A 15,541-nucleotide genomic window follows, 5' to 3' on the forward strand; every position below is an offset into this window, starting at 1 on the left:
AAGGTCATCAACTTCGACTCAGCTTTATCCCTGCTTTGAATATTAGATGTTCTTGGATAGGTTGATTAGAGATTGATTTACTTGTATCAGAAATGGATTCAGATCTTATGTTTCCACAAAGGGATATTGCTCCTAAAAATATTTTCACTTTGCTGCTCTGTTTGCAGACTGTAGCAAGGACCACCATATCTTGCCTGTTATCAAATCACCATTGTTGTACTGAAGAGTGTCAGATAGATATGTATCATAGAAGAAATCAGCTGTACCATTTATATAGGGTAAAGTCATGCAAACCATGCTCAAAACTAAGCTCCTTAGTTTTGGTAGCATGAAAAAAACTGCATTAGTAAATTGTATGAAATGGTGCAGAATGACTACCACTAATATCACATGCATCTTATGCAGCCATTGGTGTTTTGAACTAGTAAGCTTTGGGTGTAGAGTAAGTGAGATATACAAAGTATGCTTACATTACATGGAGAAGTCAACCAGTGACTGCCCCCACACGCACTTTTAAACTGGCTTATTTGAAGGGGTCCATATTGAATCTGAAATCCCATCTCCTGTAGAAGACAAAGGCATGGAGCCACTTGGTGTGAAAGGGTCGGTGTCTGTGTCCGTTTCACCCTCTGCTAGGTAGCGTTTCTCTCTCATCCATGCTGATCCCCCGTTGAGGCCAAACGGGAAGTCGTCTTTGTCTTGAGAGATACTGAAGCCACTTGGGGAACGCTCAAGTTCCTCATGGTTGACAGAGAGAAGGGACAATGGAGTATCACTGTCTCTTGTTAAGCTCCTTCTCTGCCTTGGAGACACCTTATCCGAGTAAGGGCTTTGTAGGTCTCCTTGAGAGTGGTAGCTAACCTGGGAGTCCATTAATGTAAATATAGGCAGAACTGTTGGCCTTTCTGCATACGAAGTTGAAGAAGGTGTGGCTTGCAGTTTGCCAGAGTTTTGCCCACCTATTGATACAGGTTGTGAATGAGTCATATGACTGTGTGCTGAGAAACCATAGGGACTGACTTTGTTGACTGGAACCTGTTGGAAGTTGTACGGAGTTTCATGAGCACACTGCTCAGTGTATTTATATATTATTGTTTTTAATTCAGAATATTTGTTTTCTTCTCTCCTCTCCTTTGCAGGAGAAGCAGTTTCTTTCAATGGACTTATCTCAGCAACCTGTATTTGCAGCTGTTCCATATGATGCATATGCATATCAACAAGAAAATCCAGTTTCTTTCCCATGTCATTAACCTGAAAAAGAACAATGTTATTATATCTTCTCAAGTGAGTTGTTCAATGAAAGAGTCAATGTTTCCATATGTGTGCTGCCCCCAGTAATAGTATGCTGCCATCTTTATTGGTCATGAAGGTAATTATAGGATAACCACGACTTTCCCTTTCCATGGAAACTGGGCTGCAGTGGATGCCAGTTTACCCTCTAACTACCTCAGGTTAAGAAGACCTGTCCCTATGACCTGTGCCAAAAATAATTGTTAGCATGGCTGGACATTTGGCAGTCCAGCACCCAACAGTAGTCTACAATGTGAGGTTTGAAGTCTTGATACTACATAATAAATAGATATTAGCAAAATGCAACAGGTGGAATTACCTTTGCACACAGGCCTATTTTCTAACTAACCCTTAATAGCCGCACAACATTACTGTGGGGAGTAATTTCCTTTGTCTTTTGATAGTACTTTGTGCCTAAACATTTACATTCCATGAAAGGAATTGATGAGAATCAATGCCACTTGCCTCTATCTTACTTATTTATGTATTTAAAAACGAATGTCTTGACTTGCTAAGCAATAGGCTAGGATGCACAAAAGTCATAAAAATGGCTGTGGAGGCAACCCTTTTGAGCACCAGACCCTGCAAAAGAAGGTAGTGCTCACAAGAAAACACCAGACATAATGAGTATGGAGTTTAAGGGACTGAAAAAGTCCCATCTAAGCATTGTGGTTAGGGTCTTGCTGCCATATATAACCTGCTGAATATGTGAATATTCATTCCCCAGGTTTCAAAATGTACACTTCCCATTTAATTAAAGTTTTTCATAGAAAACTAACAACTAATTCTGTGATTATTAGTACAAGATCTGTGTGAGTCTTGATCACCGAAAGTACAAATCTGCCTGGATAAGACAAAGATGCATACAGAAGCATATCATAGTCATACAAGCACCTCAGCCTCCATCATTGTCATGAAATTACATACCTGTCTTTCAACTTTAACAAATTTGCCCATCATACTTTGGTCTTCAGTATCTGCTGTAGATGCTTTGGCTACATATGGATCATTTCTATAAAGAATTAATAACTGTATTAGTGTTCGATGTTTCTTTGCATCACAGTAAGCAATTTACATCAGAAAACAGAATTACCATCTGGGTGGTGTATTCATATAGCTCCTTGAAACCCTGGTTAAGAAAATATTTATAATAAAAACAGGAGCAAAAGTCTATTCTATCTGATTGCAATGCGTTTCTAAAAATATGTATTCCTGATTTCTAATATGAAATTATTTTGTTTTGAAATTAAGATAAAGACTAAGAAAAAAACAGAAGCAAACAAAAAATTTCAACATGAAAGTGAAATTAATATCATATTTACTATACAAATATCAGGTTTATGAAAAATGTTGAGGTAGTCTAGATAGTGGGTCTAAAAGTGGCCATGCGTTTCAAAATGTAGCTCTTTATAATTACTGTCTTTAAAGATTGAATATGAGTTTCAAGGTTGAGTGGTGGTTTTTTAACTCAATTTCATTAAACCAAATAGCAAGCGGCAGAGACCCGAAACGCTGAAAAGAGAGTTTGGCTTGGAGATCTAAAGTAGATTCCCGATTAAATTTGCTTTTATGTAATTTCCTATTGCCTGTCCATCAGATGGGTTAACTTCAGGAGGTGAGAAGATGACCTTCGCTTAACTAAAGAACTTGTATTTATAACTTCATGTGATCTAAGATGGTCATTAGCAAGTTAAATACGTATCAAGATGTTTCTAAACCAACCTCAAAGGAATCTCAAAGTCTTTCCATAACCTATGTACAAACCTAGAAAACCAATTTCTAAGCACTTGTTCTTCGACATGACTTAGATCAAATATACCATAAAACTTTTCTTTCAACAGGTCCAGTTTTTCTCTTTTGACAGAATTCAAAATATAGATGTGAATATGTCTTACTAAAGAAACTGTAACTCAAACATGTCAGATTTTGCATGTTGGGCTACTGATGATATAGGCTCATTCAAATCTTGCAATCTGCTTTGTTTCCCAAATAATCATTGCCTCTTCCATATATGTAGGTCTCTGTCTTCACATTTACATGGGTTTAGGTATTTTAAAATTAAAAAAAATTGTGGATAAACCAGATAAAGCCAAGTTAATTTATGTTCTGTAAGATTACTTTTCTTCTGAGCAACCACAACAGCTTTGGGGACAGATTGTTGATGGTCTTATGTGGTTCTTCACAGATATTTATTGACAGATTGATAGTTGTAAATAACAGAAGAAATGTCAGTTATTACTGAATTCTTGCTACCAGGAATGCAGCAATACAATAACATGCTGTAATTTTCACACCCAGAAACCTGGTATTGCAATTTATTCTCGGTAATTCTCACCAGTCATTGATGAGCATCATTAAAACTCTGTGCTTGCCGTTTGGTGGGGGCTATAATGAACTTTTTTCAGTTCAGGAAGGTAACTGAATTACCTTCAAACTATTGAGGACGTTTATTTAATTTTTAAGTGGGTTTACTGGTTGAATGATAGAAATTCAGTACCTCAGCAACCAAATGTACATATTTCATATAAAAACACATTTACAGACCATGGAGAAGCTGAGCTAGACAAAGCCATTAAGTTTAAATTTCCATCATACGTTATTCCTAGGGAAGCTTGTAGCAACATATCCTCTCAGTATTATTACTGCAACAGCGACTGGTTGGATGAAGGTCATGCTATTGTTATGAATGAATACTTTTATTTCCATTTTGGTGCGTGCAAAATACTAGGCATAAGAAAAATTCACCTGGGAGACTGTTGTGAAGGGTAAGAAAAAGCTCCTCCTTTTTGGGATTTCTTATGCTTGGGAGTAGATGGAGGTCCAGGTGTAAAAATCATATCTACTCTGGAAAAAAGAAAAGTGCAACTCCATAAGTCCTTCTCCAAATGCTAACACATGATAGAAAATGCTATACATCTCTGCGACAAATAGTAGCAAAGATTCAAAAAGGAAGCACACTTTGATTTGATAATATATTGAGGGTCATGATGTGTTTGCTCTGTTCTGGGTCCACCATTGATACACTGAATTGTAATTACCTGGTAATTTCATTATAATAATTATCTAGCTCACTATTTCCAAACACTGCCATTTAAAATACATGACTTCACTTCCTTCAAAGGAACTAAATAGTGTAATTGTCAAAAAATTCCAGTAACTGTTGCTCCTAAAAATGGGATGAGAGATCCATCAGGTTTAGTGAAAATCAGAATTTGAGAAAAGGTGGAAATTCCTGATACTCCTAATAAATCATTGACTAGCTGCTTGGACTCAAGTGAGTATCTGGGAGGTGCTCTGCTGTCCAAAATCACACAACACATCAGTCTGAGGTAAAGAAAGAATGCCCAGTATAAGTCATGTAGATACCACCACAGATAGGTGCAGATTTCCAACATCATGAGCCCTCCTCAACTTCGCAAGTTCAAAAAGATATTACTGCAATGAAATCTAAGCTCATGTGATGCAGAGCTCAATTTACAGAGTAACAATGGTGTTTTCTGGTATGTAATTAAAGAGAGCAGCTTTTCTAGAGCAGTAATAGTGAGGTAGGAACCAGACTTGTTATATACTTGAAAATGAGATAGCCCAGTACATGGAAAAGCACTTTGAAGTAAGAACTAGCTACACTAAGCAAAGACATAGCTTCTGGGTGCCCTTGTGTGCAAACGGAACAGTATGCTTTAATTTTGCCAGCTCAGCTACACATTTTCCTCACTTACCCGAGGATTCTTACCTTGCCTGAAGATATTTTATTCTGGAAAGCATATCAAGATGCCCTGCTGAGTATTGCTCTATCACATCCTTTACATCATAAGGCCTCAAAGTCTCCTTGAATTTTTTTTTATACAGACGAAACTGTAGTATTCTGCAAAATAAACAGAAAAATTGTTAACTTCTTATATAAATTCCATAATGATAATTTGCAGTTTTAGTGAATAATTGATAAATATTTTGGATGTTTGGAAATGGAGCATGCTATTTCAAAACAAGGCAATAAAACATAAGCAGAGAATCTCTAATATCATACCACATTTATAAATATACAATACTTGGCTTTTCTTAATTAATAGGCTAAAACAAGCTATATGCACAAAATGTCTTTTTCAGCACTAAAATCATAATTAGAAATGATTCAAAGCTACAAAATCACACGTGGAATTTGATTTTGAACCACAAACTAACAGGAGATTTTGAAGTTGTGAAACTAAAGCTGACTTTTTATGCTTCAGCCTCTTACAAAGCTAATTTATAGCAGATGCAATGCAGAATCATTGTCAGCTCGGTTTTCATTTCGCACCTGGGAAAACTTTGGACAACAAGGAAATGTTAATTAGGTAGAAATGTGCAAGTTAAGAAGTCAGCAGCAGTTCAAATTGTGGAGAAAAGAAAAAGTGTCAGAACTGTTTGAAGTGTCCCTGAAGAAACAGCCATGTGACATTATTGTTGTTGTAATAATAATAATAATAATAATAATAGTTTCAGCTGGTGTTATCATTATTACTATTATTATAAAATGTCCTAGTAATTAATAACAGATTTCTTATAATAAGCACCAGTGCTGGCCAGAGCATTTGAAAACTGTTCAGCATTCTGGCTTTTATTCTTTTCTGTTTATACATTAGTTCACACTGCTATATCTTGATAGACTAAACAAATAAAAAAGAAACATATACAGAGAATGAAAAGTATTCTAGTTCTTTAATCTCAGGGTTGGGGTCTAAGGGTTTGCTTTCTCAGTAGAATCTCCATGTTCTTATTGGTCTGAACTGAGGAATTGCTGTGATTTGTTAAGATTCTGAGCTGTTTTTTATTCAAGGTTGGTGGCTTTTTTACTTTTTTTCATAATTTGCATAAACTTTCATTTAGCAAAGATAATTCTATTGTGACTTTTTAAGGGTTCTTGACTCTCTAAATTTGTGGCTTATATAGTTTTCAAGATTTCAAAATTAAACATATATCTATTCAGCCAAACTACATATGATAGCAGAAAAACTATACATTTAAACAGGAGAAAGGGAAAATAAGATTCACACTATTATTAATTTAAATTTTAAATCCTGACCGTGAAAACCCATTAAGTGGTTTTATCTAAAAGAATTAATTCCCATTAACATCTGGGGGCTAAGTAAACTGTACAAGATAACACAAACATTAAAAACCAAAAACAACCAAGCAAACAGCAAACAGCTTGGCTTATGACTAAGTTTAAAGGGAAATTGCATGAATCAATTAGATTTGGACAGGATGTGGGAAAGGAAGTTTTGAAAAGTAATAATAGCATGTCTCATAGAGATGGGGCTGGAAAACAGAACAGATGTATAGTCCAGGTTTTAAAGCAAGCAGGTACCAGGGAAAGAAAGGGAAAACTATGGAGGAAGTAGGGATGAAGGGACTTCCATTGGGAGGGAAGCAGTCGTGAGTAACATGAGCAAAGCCTGGATTTCAGCAGGCATAAGAAAACTTGGAATTCTTAATAACTGGTTCTCCTGCACCCAACTGGAAAAGAACAAGGAGAATATATACTATGGCTATATGCATATAGGCATACGGCTATATGCTTATAACCATCTTCCTTGAAGTTTCTCTAAGAAGATACTTTTGGAGCACTCCAGACTTGCAGTATCTCACCTGGAAGGTAGCAACTTCGACGACTGGAAAAAGGGAAATATAACCCCCATTTTCAAGAAGGGGAAAATGGATGACCCAGGGAATTACAGACCAGTCAGTCTCACCTCTGTGCCTGGCAAACTCGTGGAGCAGATTCTCCTGGAAGACATGCTAAGGCACATGAAAAGCAAGGAGATGGTTGGTGACAGCCAGCATGGCTTCAGGAAGGGGAAATCCTGCCTGACCAATTTGGTGACCTTCTATGATGGGGCTACAGAACTGATGGACAGGGGCAGAGCAGTTGACGTCATCTACCTGGACTTGTGCAAAGCGTTCGACACTGTCCCACATGACATCCTTGTCTCTAAATTGGAGAGACATCAATTTGATGGGTGGACCACTCGGTGGATGAAGAACTGGCTGGATGGCTGCACGCAAAGAGTTGTGGTCAATGGCTCGACGTCTGGCGTGACCGGTAACGAGTGGTGTCCCTCAGGGATCGGTGTTGGGACCGGTCTTGTTCAACATCTTTGTCGGTGACATGGACAGTGGGATTGAGTGCGCCCTCAGCAAGTTTGCTGATGACACCAAGCTGTGTGGTTTGGTTGATACGCCAGAGGGAAGGGATGCCATCCAGAGGGACCTTGACACGCTTGTGAGGTGGGCTGATGCCAACCTGATGAAGTTTAACCATGCCAAGTGCAAGGTCCTACACCTGGGTCGCAGCAGTCCCAGGCACAGCTACAGGTTGGGCAGAGAAGAGATTCAGAGCAGCCCTGCAGAGAAGGACTTGGGGGTGCTGGTTGATGAGAAAATGAACATGAGCCGGCTTCAGTGTGCGCTCGCAGCCCAGAAAGCCAACTGTATCCTGGGCTGCATCAAAAGGAGCATGACCAGCAGGTCAAAAGAGGTGATCCTGCCCCTCTACTCTGCTCTTGTGAGACCTCACTTGGAGCATTGTGTGCAGTTCTGGTGTCCTCAACATAAGGAGGACATGGAACTGTTGGAACAAGTCCAGAGGAGGGCCACGAGGATGATCAGGGGACTGGAGCACCTCCCGTATGGAGACAGGCTGAGAAAGTTGGGGCTGTTCAGCCTGGAGAAGAGAAGGCTGCGTGGAGACCTCATAGCAGTCTTCCAGTATCTGAAGGGGGCCTACAAGGATGCTGGGGATGGACTCTTCATCAGGGACTGCAGTGACAGGACAAGGGGTAATGGGTTCAAACTTAAACAGGGGAAGTTTAGATTGGATCTAAGGAAGAAATTCTTTACTGAGAGGGTGGTGAGGCACTGGAATGGGTTGCCCAGGGAGGTTGTGAATGCTCCATCCTTGGCGGTGTTCAAGGCCAGGTTGGATGAGGCCAGGTTGGATGAGGCCTTGGATGACATGTTTTAGTGTGGGGTGTCCCTGGGCATGGCAGGGGGGTTGGAACTAGATGATCTTAAGATCCTTTCCAACCCTAACTATTCTATGATTCTATGATTCTAACTTCCTGGCCCAAAACTCAACAACTTCTGGAATAAAAAGCAAGTGCAATGAAAGCAGAGTATTTTCCTATGGTGGCATTTTCAAGGGAAGAAAGTAAAAAAATACTGAGAAGTAACAGGGCATCAATGAATGAATTCTATGTACTTGACGTGCTAAACACATTATCAAGCCTTACTAGGAGTTTTCTAACCATAGGAGATATCTCCTGTGATATGAAAATAGAGATGACACACGTCACAAGCTGAATACCGCTGAAGTGTAGACCTCAGCATCTATTAAAAGATGACAGCTGAAAACTATATTGCACACTCATACAGCTGTGAATAAAGAAGAGTTGAGTCAGCTCCAAGTTTATTGTTAAGCTAAAATTCCAGTTTTACATAAATACGATAGTCCCTAAATTGAGCAAGATACTGTATTTACAGCATATTTTAATGAGGAACTGTAAAGGATTTTATATTATAATAAAAATATTTATAGAGTATCTTGCAAAAATGGCATTGAAACATATTTCCCTCTCTGCATATTCTCAAAAAGGACTTTAAAAAGGGTCTGTCTTGTGCTTTTCAGTATACCTAGAATTATCTAAACGATGAGAAGTATCTAACCTATTGCATTTTATAAAAGCAAGAACAGTAGCAATGAATCAGCATGTAACAACATGGCAATGTGGTGTCCTCAAGCATAAACACACAAACTCAAAGCAAAGCATTGAGGATCAGAGATGTTTACCTGACAGCTCGGATGGCTGTCTTGAATGTGGGAATCATATCTTCCATAAGGAAGTCGCTACCGTCGCCTCTCTCTTCTGCCATGGCTTCACCTGTTCCTGCATCTGAAAAGCAGGTCAAAAAACAGCTCTGTGAACATCTGAGCATACAATATTTAGAGGGAAGTATGCCTGACTAAAGCACTATATAAAATAAGTGTAATTTAGTAAAGGAACATCTCTTGCAGGTTCCTCTTTCTCTAGTCAGCTCTTGAAAGCATTTTAATAATTCTGGTGGGACATCTGTAAGACATTGTTTGAGGGATCTCTTCTCAGATTCCAGCATTTCGGAAACACTGGGAACTTCTCTTCCTTTCCAATGGATTTAAAAGTTCCCACTTTTGTAAGATTTCAGAATGAGAAATTTTTGCCAAAATTACGTTACATAAGGCTAAAACAGATGTAGAAGCTACAGGCCAAGTTCTCCTCCTACTTGCACTGCTTGCAGCTCATGTACCTTCATGGAAGAGAATAATCAAGTTTCCAGTGTAGACACCTAGACTACATCCATGGTATTATGCTCATTATGCATTGGCACTGGCACAATAAATGAGAAACTTATTTGGAGACCATTTAGATGCTATAGGCAAGAAGAGGAAAATGTGTGCTCAAGGAAGCTGAGAGGAAAAATATCCTATAACGTTGCATGGACATCCACTGGAAATCTGCTGAGGGGCAGCAGTTGTAGGGAGAATGGAAGGGAAACAGCCCTCTATAAAACAAGGTTTTAAGAGATTGCTGTGAGAAGATATTTGAGATGTCTGGACCCATGCAAATGCAGGGCTGGATGCAGTCTAGGAGGGGCTACCTTAACATAGCATCCCTGCTGATAAACCAAGTCATGATGACATGTGCCTTTTTTGGGGGATATAGATTCACTTCCCAGTGAGACCTCTTTTTCCAGGTCAAATGTGTTGATTCCATCACCAGCTTTATCCCATATCAATTACTGTTTTTATGGAGGGCCATTGTCTTGTTTCAAGCACCATGTTGCCTGAACTACAGCATTTATTTCCTGAGCCTTTCCCAAATGTACCATGTAAAACCAGGGAACAGCCATGCTTGGCTTTAACAAACCTTTAACAGAAGATGCAGAGGAACAAAGTAAAATGGGGAGAGTAGGGGATGGATAGAAACAAATCAACACAGATGGGCTACCTTCTGAGCTTTGCCAAAAAGCGTACGCTTTCATTCGGAATGCAGTGCGAAAACGCTCCTTATTATTCAAGACAACATTCTTAGGCTCTTTTGAAGGACTTTCTTCAATGGCATCTACATTCAGAGGGGTAAATAGCTTTCCTTTAGTATTGGTACCACGAACCCGATCCAAGAGACCCAGCTTTTGGCTACAAAATAAGCAAAAGTAATCATTTTCCTCCTTTGTACACTTTTAACTCGTTTTCATGATGCTTTAAGTTTATAATGGGCTAAATAAATGTTTTGAACACAAGGACACTGCTGGGGCTACCATAATACATCAATGTCTTTGTAAGCAATGGTTAAGCTCCACAGATAATTAACTGCTTTTTTTGAGCATTTTTTGTATCAATGTTGAAAATGTTACCAGAGGGTCTTTGCTATCCTCTCCAGGTAATGTATCACAGTGCTTCAGCTCCTGTAGCAAGTCTGCACATCATTAAGAAGGAAAACACCGCTACTTAGGCAGTTGTATTGTCTAATTATAAGGATGCTTGGTTTCCCTCTTCAGTGCTTTCTCTAAGTACTGAGTCTATTGGAGGCTATTAAATTAATAACTCATGGAATCACAGAATGGGTTGGGACACCTTCCACTACACCAGGTTGCTCCAAGGCCCTTCCAACCTGGCCTTGAACACTGCCAGGGATGGGGCAGCCACAGCTCCCCTGGGCAACCTCTGCCCGTGCCTCACCACCCTTATATCTAATCTAAATCTCCCCTCTTTCAGTTTAAAGCCATTGCCCCTTGTCCTATACCTACATGCCCTTGTAAAAAGTTCCTTTCCAGCTTTCTTTTAAGATCCTTTAGATACTGCAAGGCTGCTCTAAGGTCTTCCCAGAGCCTTCTCTTCTTCAGGGTCAGAACCCCAGCTGTATTCAGCCTGTCTTCATAGAAGAGTTATGCATAGCCAGGAGTAAAATAAAGTCAGGTGTGCTGTGAACTGAATAAATTATCAGCAAAACATTGTAAAGTCATTGCCAAGCAATAACTAGGTACATACTAGGGCAGACTACCCAGTTCTCTTCACCATTCACTTTCAGTCATTTCTCACTATATAGAAATCGAGGTGACCTATATGAATTGCAGTAAACTGACATATTTTGTTCTTCTGATGATTTCTTGCACTGTCCTCTTACAGATACCAAAGACTTTGTTCTTCAGTGACAATGTATAGCTAGAATTTCATCTACCTGCCACATCTACCCACATTAATAACCCTTCTGACAGCCTAGTGACTGTAACAGGCTTAAAGGCAATTACTAATGCCAAAGGAAAGAGCAACACAAAAGGAATTTTCCATCAAGTAGATCAGATTATATATGGTCTGAAGACTTTGTAGGCAACAGATGGTAAAAATATTTGATTTGCTTGTTCACTTTGCTGATTAAATATTTGTTAATTGCAAAAAAAAATGGGGCTATGCCATGGGAAGAAAGCCTGCCTTTTAACCCATTGCAATGTGGGACAGCTATGGGAAGAGGTGAATTGAGCACACATGGCCAAGGGGGAGCTCTGTGAGGGACATGGGTCAAGCAGGTTGAAGGGTGGGAGGGAAGAAGCCACCACAGGTAGCAGGTTTCTGGGAGCCACAGATGGGAGCAGGGCTGAAGGACAAACAGCAGTGGTGACCAGAGGAAAGAGGTTTCATAGGTATGCAGAGGTATCCGTGCAGCACACTTGGCTGAAGCCACTAAGCTTGCTGGCAGGAGAGGCAAGTGTAGGGAGGGTCCACCATGCAAGGACATAGTGGGTAAAGATACATGGAAACTTGTGTGCAGACTTTGCAAGTGAAGGGTCTCACACAGAACTATCTATCCTCTGTTTAAGGAGTTATCATGGTCAGATGGATTATTTTTAAGTTCTATAATCTGTGGTGTCGTTGGTACACCTCTTTGAAAGAAGCATCTATTTGTATCTCAGAGTTCTGCTGTATCTCAGTATCTGTTGCAGTATCCCACCACAATGGAAGTTTGTAGGACATTCCTTTTAGGATGATAAAGGTGAGATTTAAAGACACATCACATCTTTCATAGGAGTGCTGACTCTGGTAGGAATACTGCGGTTGTCCACGTACAAAATTCCTAGCTGATCTGAGCATTGAACATCATAGCTGTTGCAGGGGTTTCTGTTTAGTTGTTTGGTTTCTTTTTAATATGAATTACTGAGGCCCTCTACTATTTGTTTCTGATCAATGTTTCTTTGACACAGGAGGTAATGAAATATGGGCTTCCTTGTCATAGAAGATGGAAGCACTAAACCTTTGTGCAAGAGGCTTTTTCAGGCCTTCTCAATATTCTTGTTGACAACATGACAATACTTGTGAATGCAATTCCTACAGCCTAGTAAATTCAGATGTTTGCCCTTTCATTGCATGTATGAAGTGCACATGTGTGTGCAAGTATGGAAGTAGCAACTTAGGACTTATGTAAGTACGGAGACACAACAAATCCTGATATATTTCCAGAAGATAAAAGCATGGATTTGAAGAATTAGAACAGCTTAAGTGGCTGGTATGAATATTACTCATACTTTGAGTCATTTCCTGAAGAATTCATGGCACAGGGGGAAGATATTCAAAATACAGACAAATGTAGAGAGCAAAAATCAGGGATTACATCCTTCTTTGTATAAAACCAGGAGATGTCACTTGTGACATCTGCAGCAAATTAACCAGCACAGAATGTGCATGGCAGCCTCATGTTCAGTCATAAGAACTTACTTAAAACGTAACTTCCACAGTGCTTGCTTTTGGGTTGGGATCTTGATCTGATTGATACACCAAAACATTCTGAAGGCTGAAATGGTGGTTAGTGCAGAGTCCCAACAAGTGATTTGTGCTCTAACAAGATAGATAGGGAGAAACCTATAGCCTCTTTTCTGCATCACTTTCACTTCTCTGTAGCAGAGGCCAGGTTTGAGAGCAGTAGTGCTTTACAGGACAGATGTCTTAACTCTGTAGCATTTCTGCGAAATCTGGATTCTTCAGATGCTCAGCTACCATATATATTGGGTGGCATGGTTTAGTGTGAGGTGTCCCTGCCCATGGCAAGGGGTTGGAACTAGATGATCTTAAGGTCCTTTCCAACCCTAACTATTCTGTGACTCTATATAGGAAATATATACACTGGAGAAGACGACAGCTATTGAGAAAGTTTTGAAAGGGCATGAAAAATAAAACTGAGGAAGTGAATATCAACTGACTGACTTGTGTGTGGTTTTACTTTGGGAAAATAAATAGGGAAGATAAATTATAGTGCCTCACTAGTAATAAAATCAAAGTTTAAAGGAGGAATTAATTTCAAGAAGGATGGCCAAGAAGAGTCTGGAAACAGCACATCACTGAAAAGGATGTGCACCAAACATCTTGCTGAATGATAACAGTGTCAGCCAGGCAATATAAAATGACGGGTGTTGAAGATGTTAGAGAGACTGAGCTTGTGAACTCTTCAATGTGAAGAAAAGAAAGATAGAGCAATTAAGCATGCTTGGCATGGTAGCAAAATAAGCTACAAGAAGGAAGAAATTGAAGCAATTTTCAGATGAGTAGATCTAATCAGTGATAATAAAATGAAGTAATTTTTCTTTAGGTCTAAATTGTATGTACATCGGGCTTGTTGTGAAGATCAGCTTTTCCTGGTGGGGGTATCAATAGGTTGCCAATGACTCTCAAATGAAAGGGGAGACCATAGTCCACCAATTCTGCAGGATTTCAAGACTAGACATCTTGGATGAAGAGCTTCTGGAGACAGCTTCCAGGATGAGAAGTATGAAATCTAGAAGTGAGCCTTAGATGATTTCCTCAAAGGCAAGTAGTGTTTGCATAGTACGCATTGGCTTTGAGTAACGTTTTGGATGTAACACTATAGAACATGGAGAAGTTCTCAAGACACGAATATGTTTAAGGTGGAGAACCTGAAAGATGAAGAAGCAGAAAAACAGGTGTGACAGAAGATTGCTATTGCTTTTAAAAAGCAGTTTAATATTGTGTTAGGAGATAGTTCTCATTACTTATGGCCTTAGACTCTCTTTCCAGAGACTTGCGTAGTCCTTCGAAATGCATACCCTGATCTCTCAAATTTGCCCCTTAAAACTCCTGTAATAACTGCTTTCTTTATGAGAAGACAAGGAAGCACAAAGTGCATTGGAAGGATCTATAGGGATCAGACCAGCAGGAAAAGGCTCAGTGGATGATGTAAATTATCCAAAACATTAATCTTGAGGATCATTTTTGTTTCAGTATAGGACAGAAATATAGGCAATGTATGAAGAAATCTCTGTCATGGTGCTATACAAGAATAGGAGTGATCATAATTTCATATCCTACCCATAGATCAAAACAGATCAAAATATTCCTCTGCATTCAGCACAGAAAGCTACTTATTTGCAGTGATATTTTTCCACTGCATATGTAGGCACACTCATTTATGGATGTTTTTGGAGGGAAGGAGTTTAATATAGATAATACCAACCAAAAGCTTTCCAAATTCTCTTTCTAGGGGATTTCTCAACTTTCCTTGTTGATAAGTGTCAGTTTAGGAACAAATTGTTATCCTGAGACTGTTGCTTGAGCATCCAAGGTTTAATAGCACTCCTCTGATCTGTCTTAAACTGTTTAAAAAGTTTAATGCCCTGTCTAAGATTAATCTTTTGACCTCTTTCTCTAATCAGTGGGAAGTTAGCAACCTACAATGCAGTTCAGCTTTATTTCACTTTGGGATGACTTTACATTTGGGAGGAACTTACTCAAAAAGATCTAGATGAGAAGTCATTAATCTAAGCTAAAGTTATCTATCTGAGCTGAAACCTTCCTCGTTAATTGATCCTGATGATTAACCCTTAAAGTAACATTCAAATTCATAACAGTATGTTTATGCAACAAATAAAGACAATTGTGTTCATATCCAGGCAGCCAGAGCAGTGGTGGAATCATCAGAAAATAATTAATTCATCAGCTTCACATGAAAAAATACAACAATATATTGTATACAGAAAAAAAACCCAAAACAAAACCCAAGCTTCGTTCCAGGTAATGACTAGCTGTCATCAGAAAAAGAAAATGGACTTTATTTTCATTTCCAAGGGATGAAATCTGGGTCTGCTGGGGTTTTTATTTTCATTGTGCTGTTTAAAAAAAAAAAACTTAGGAAACATTTGTTCTAATGACACAATCTCCTTCATTAAAACAGCA

The 15,541-nt window shown here is 39.1% G+C and overlaps 1 protein-coding gene across 2 annotated transcripts in view; it reads right to left on the reverse strand.

The window, feature by feature from the left end:
- Positions 1–513: 513 nt before the first annotated feature.
- Positions 514–15,541, reverse strand: part of KCNQ3 (potassium voltage-gated channel subfamily Q member 3) — a gene marked incomplete at both ends in the record, with an annotated part of 191,713 nt that continues 176,685 nt past the window's right edge. For both annotated transcript variants that reach the window (XM_080610935.1, XM_080610934.1), the window contains 6 exons: positions 514–1,251; positions 2,218–2,302; positions 4,036–4,134; positions 5,024–5,155; positions 9,119–9,221; positions 10,314–10,501. In XM_080610935.1, coding sequence (XP_080467061.1) covers positions 514–1,251; positions 2,218–2,302; positions 4,036–4,134; positions 5,024–5,155; positions 9,119–9,221; positions 10,314–10,501 — 1,345 coding nt within the window. The remainder of the gene's footprint in view (positions 1,252–2,217; positions 2,303–4,035; positions 4,135–5,023; positions 5,156–9,118; positions 9,222–10,313; positions 10,502–15,541) is intronic.

This window comes from Psittacula echo, assembly GCF_963264785.1.
Source record: "Psittacula echo genome assembly, chromosome: 2".
Classification (NCBI taxonomy): domain Eukaryota; kingdom Metazoa; phylum Chordata; class Aves; order Psittaciformes; family Psittacidae; genus Psittacula; species Psittacula echo.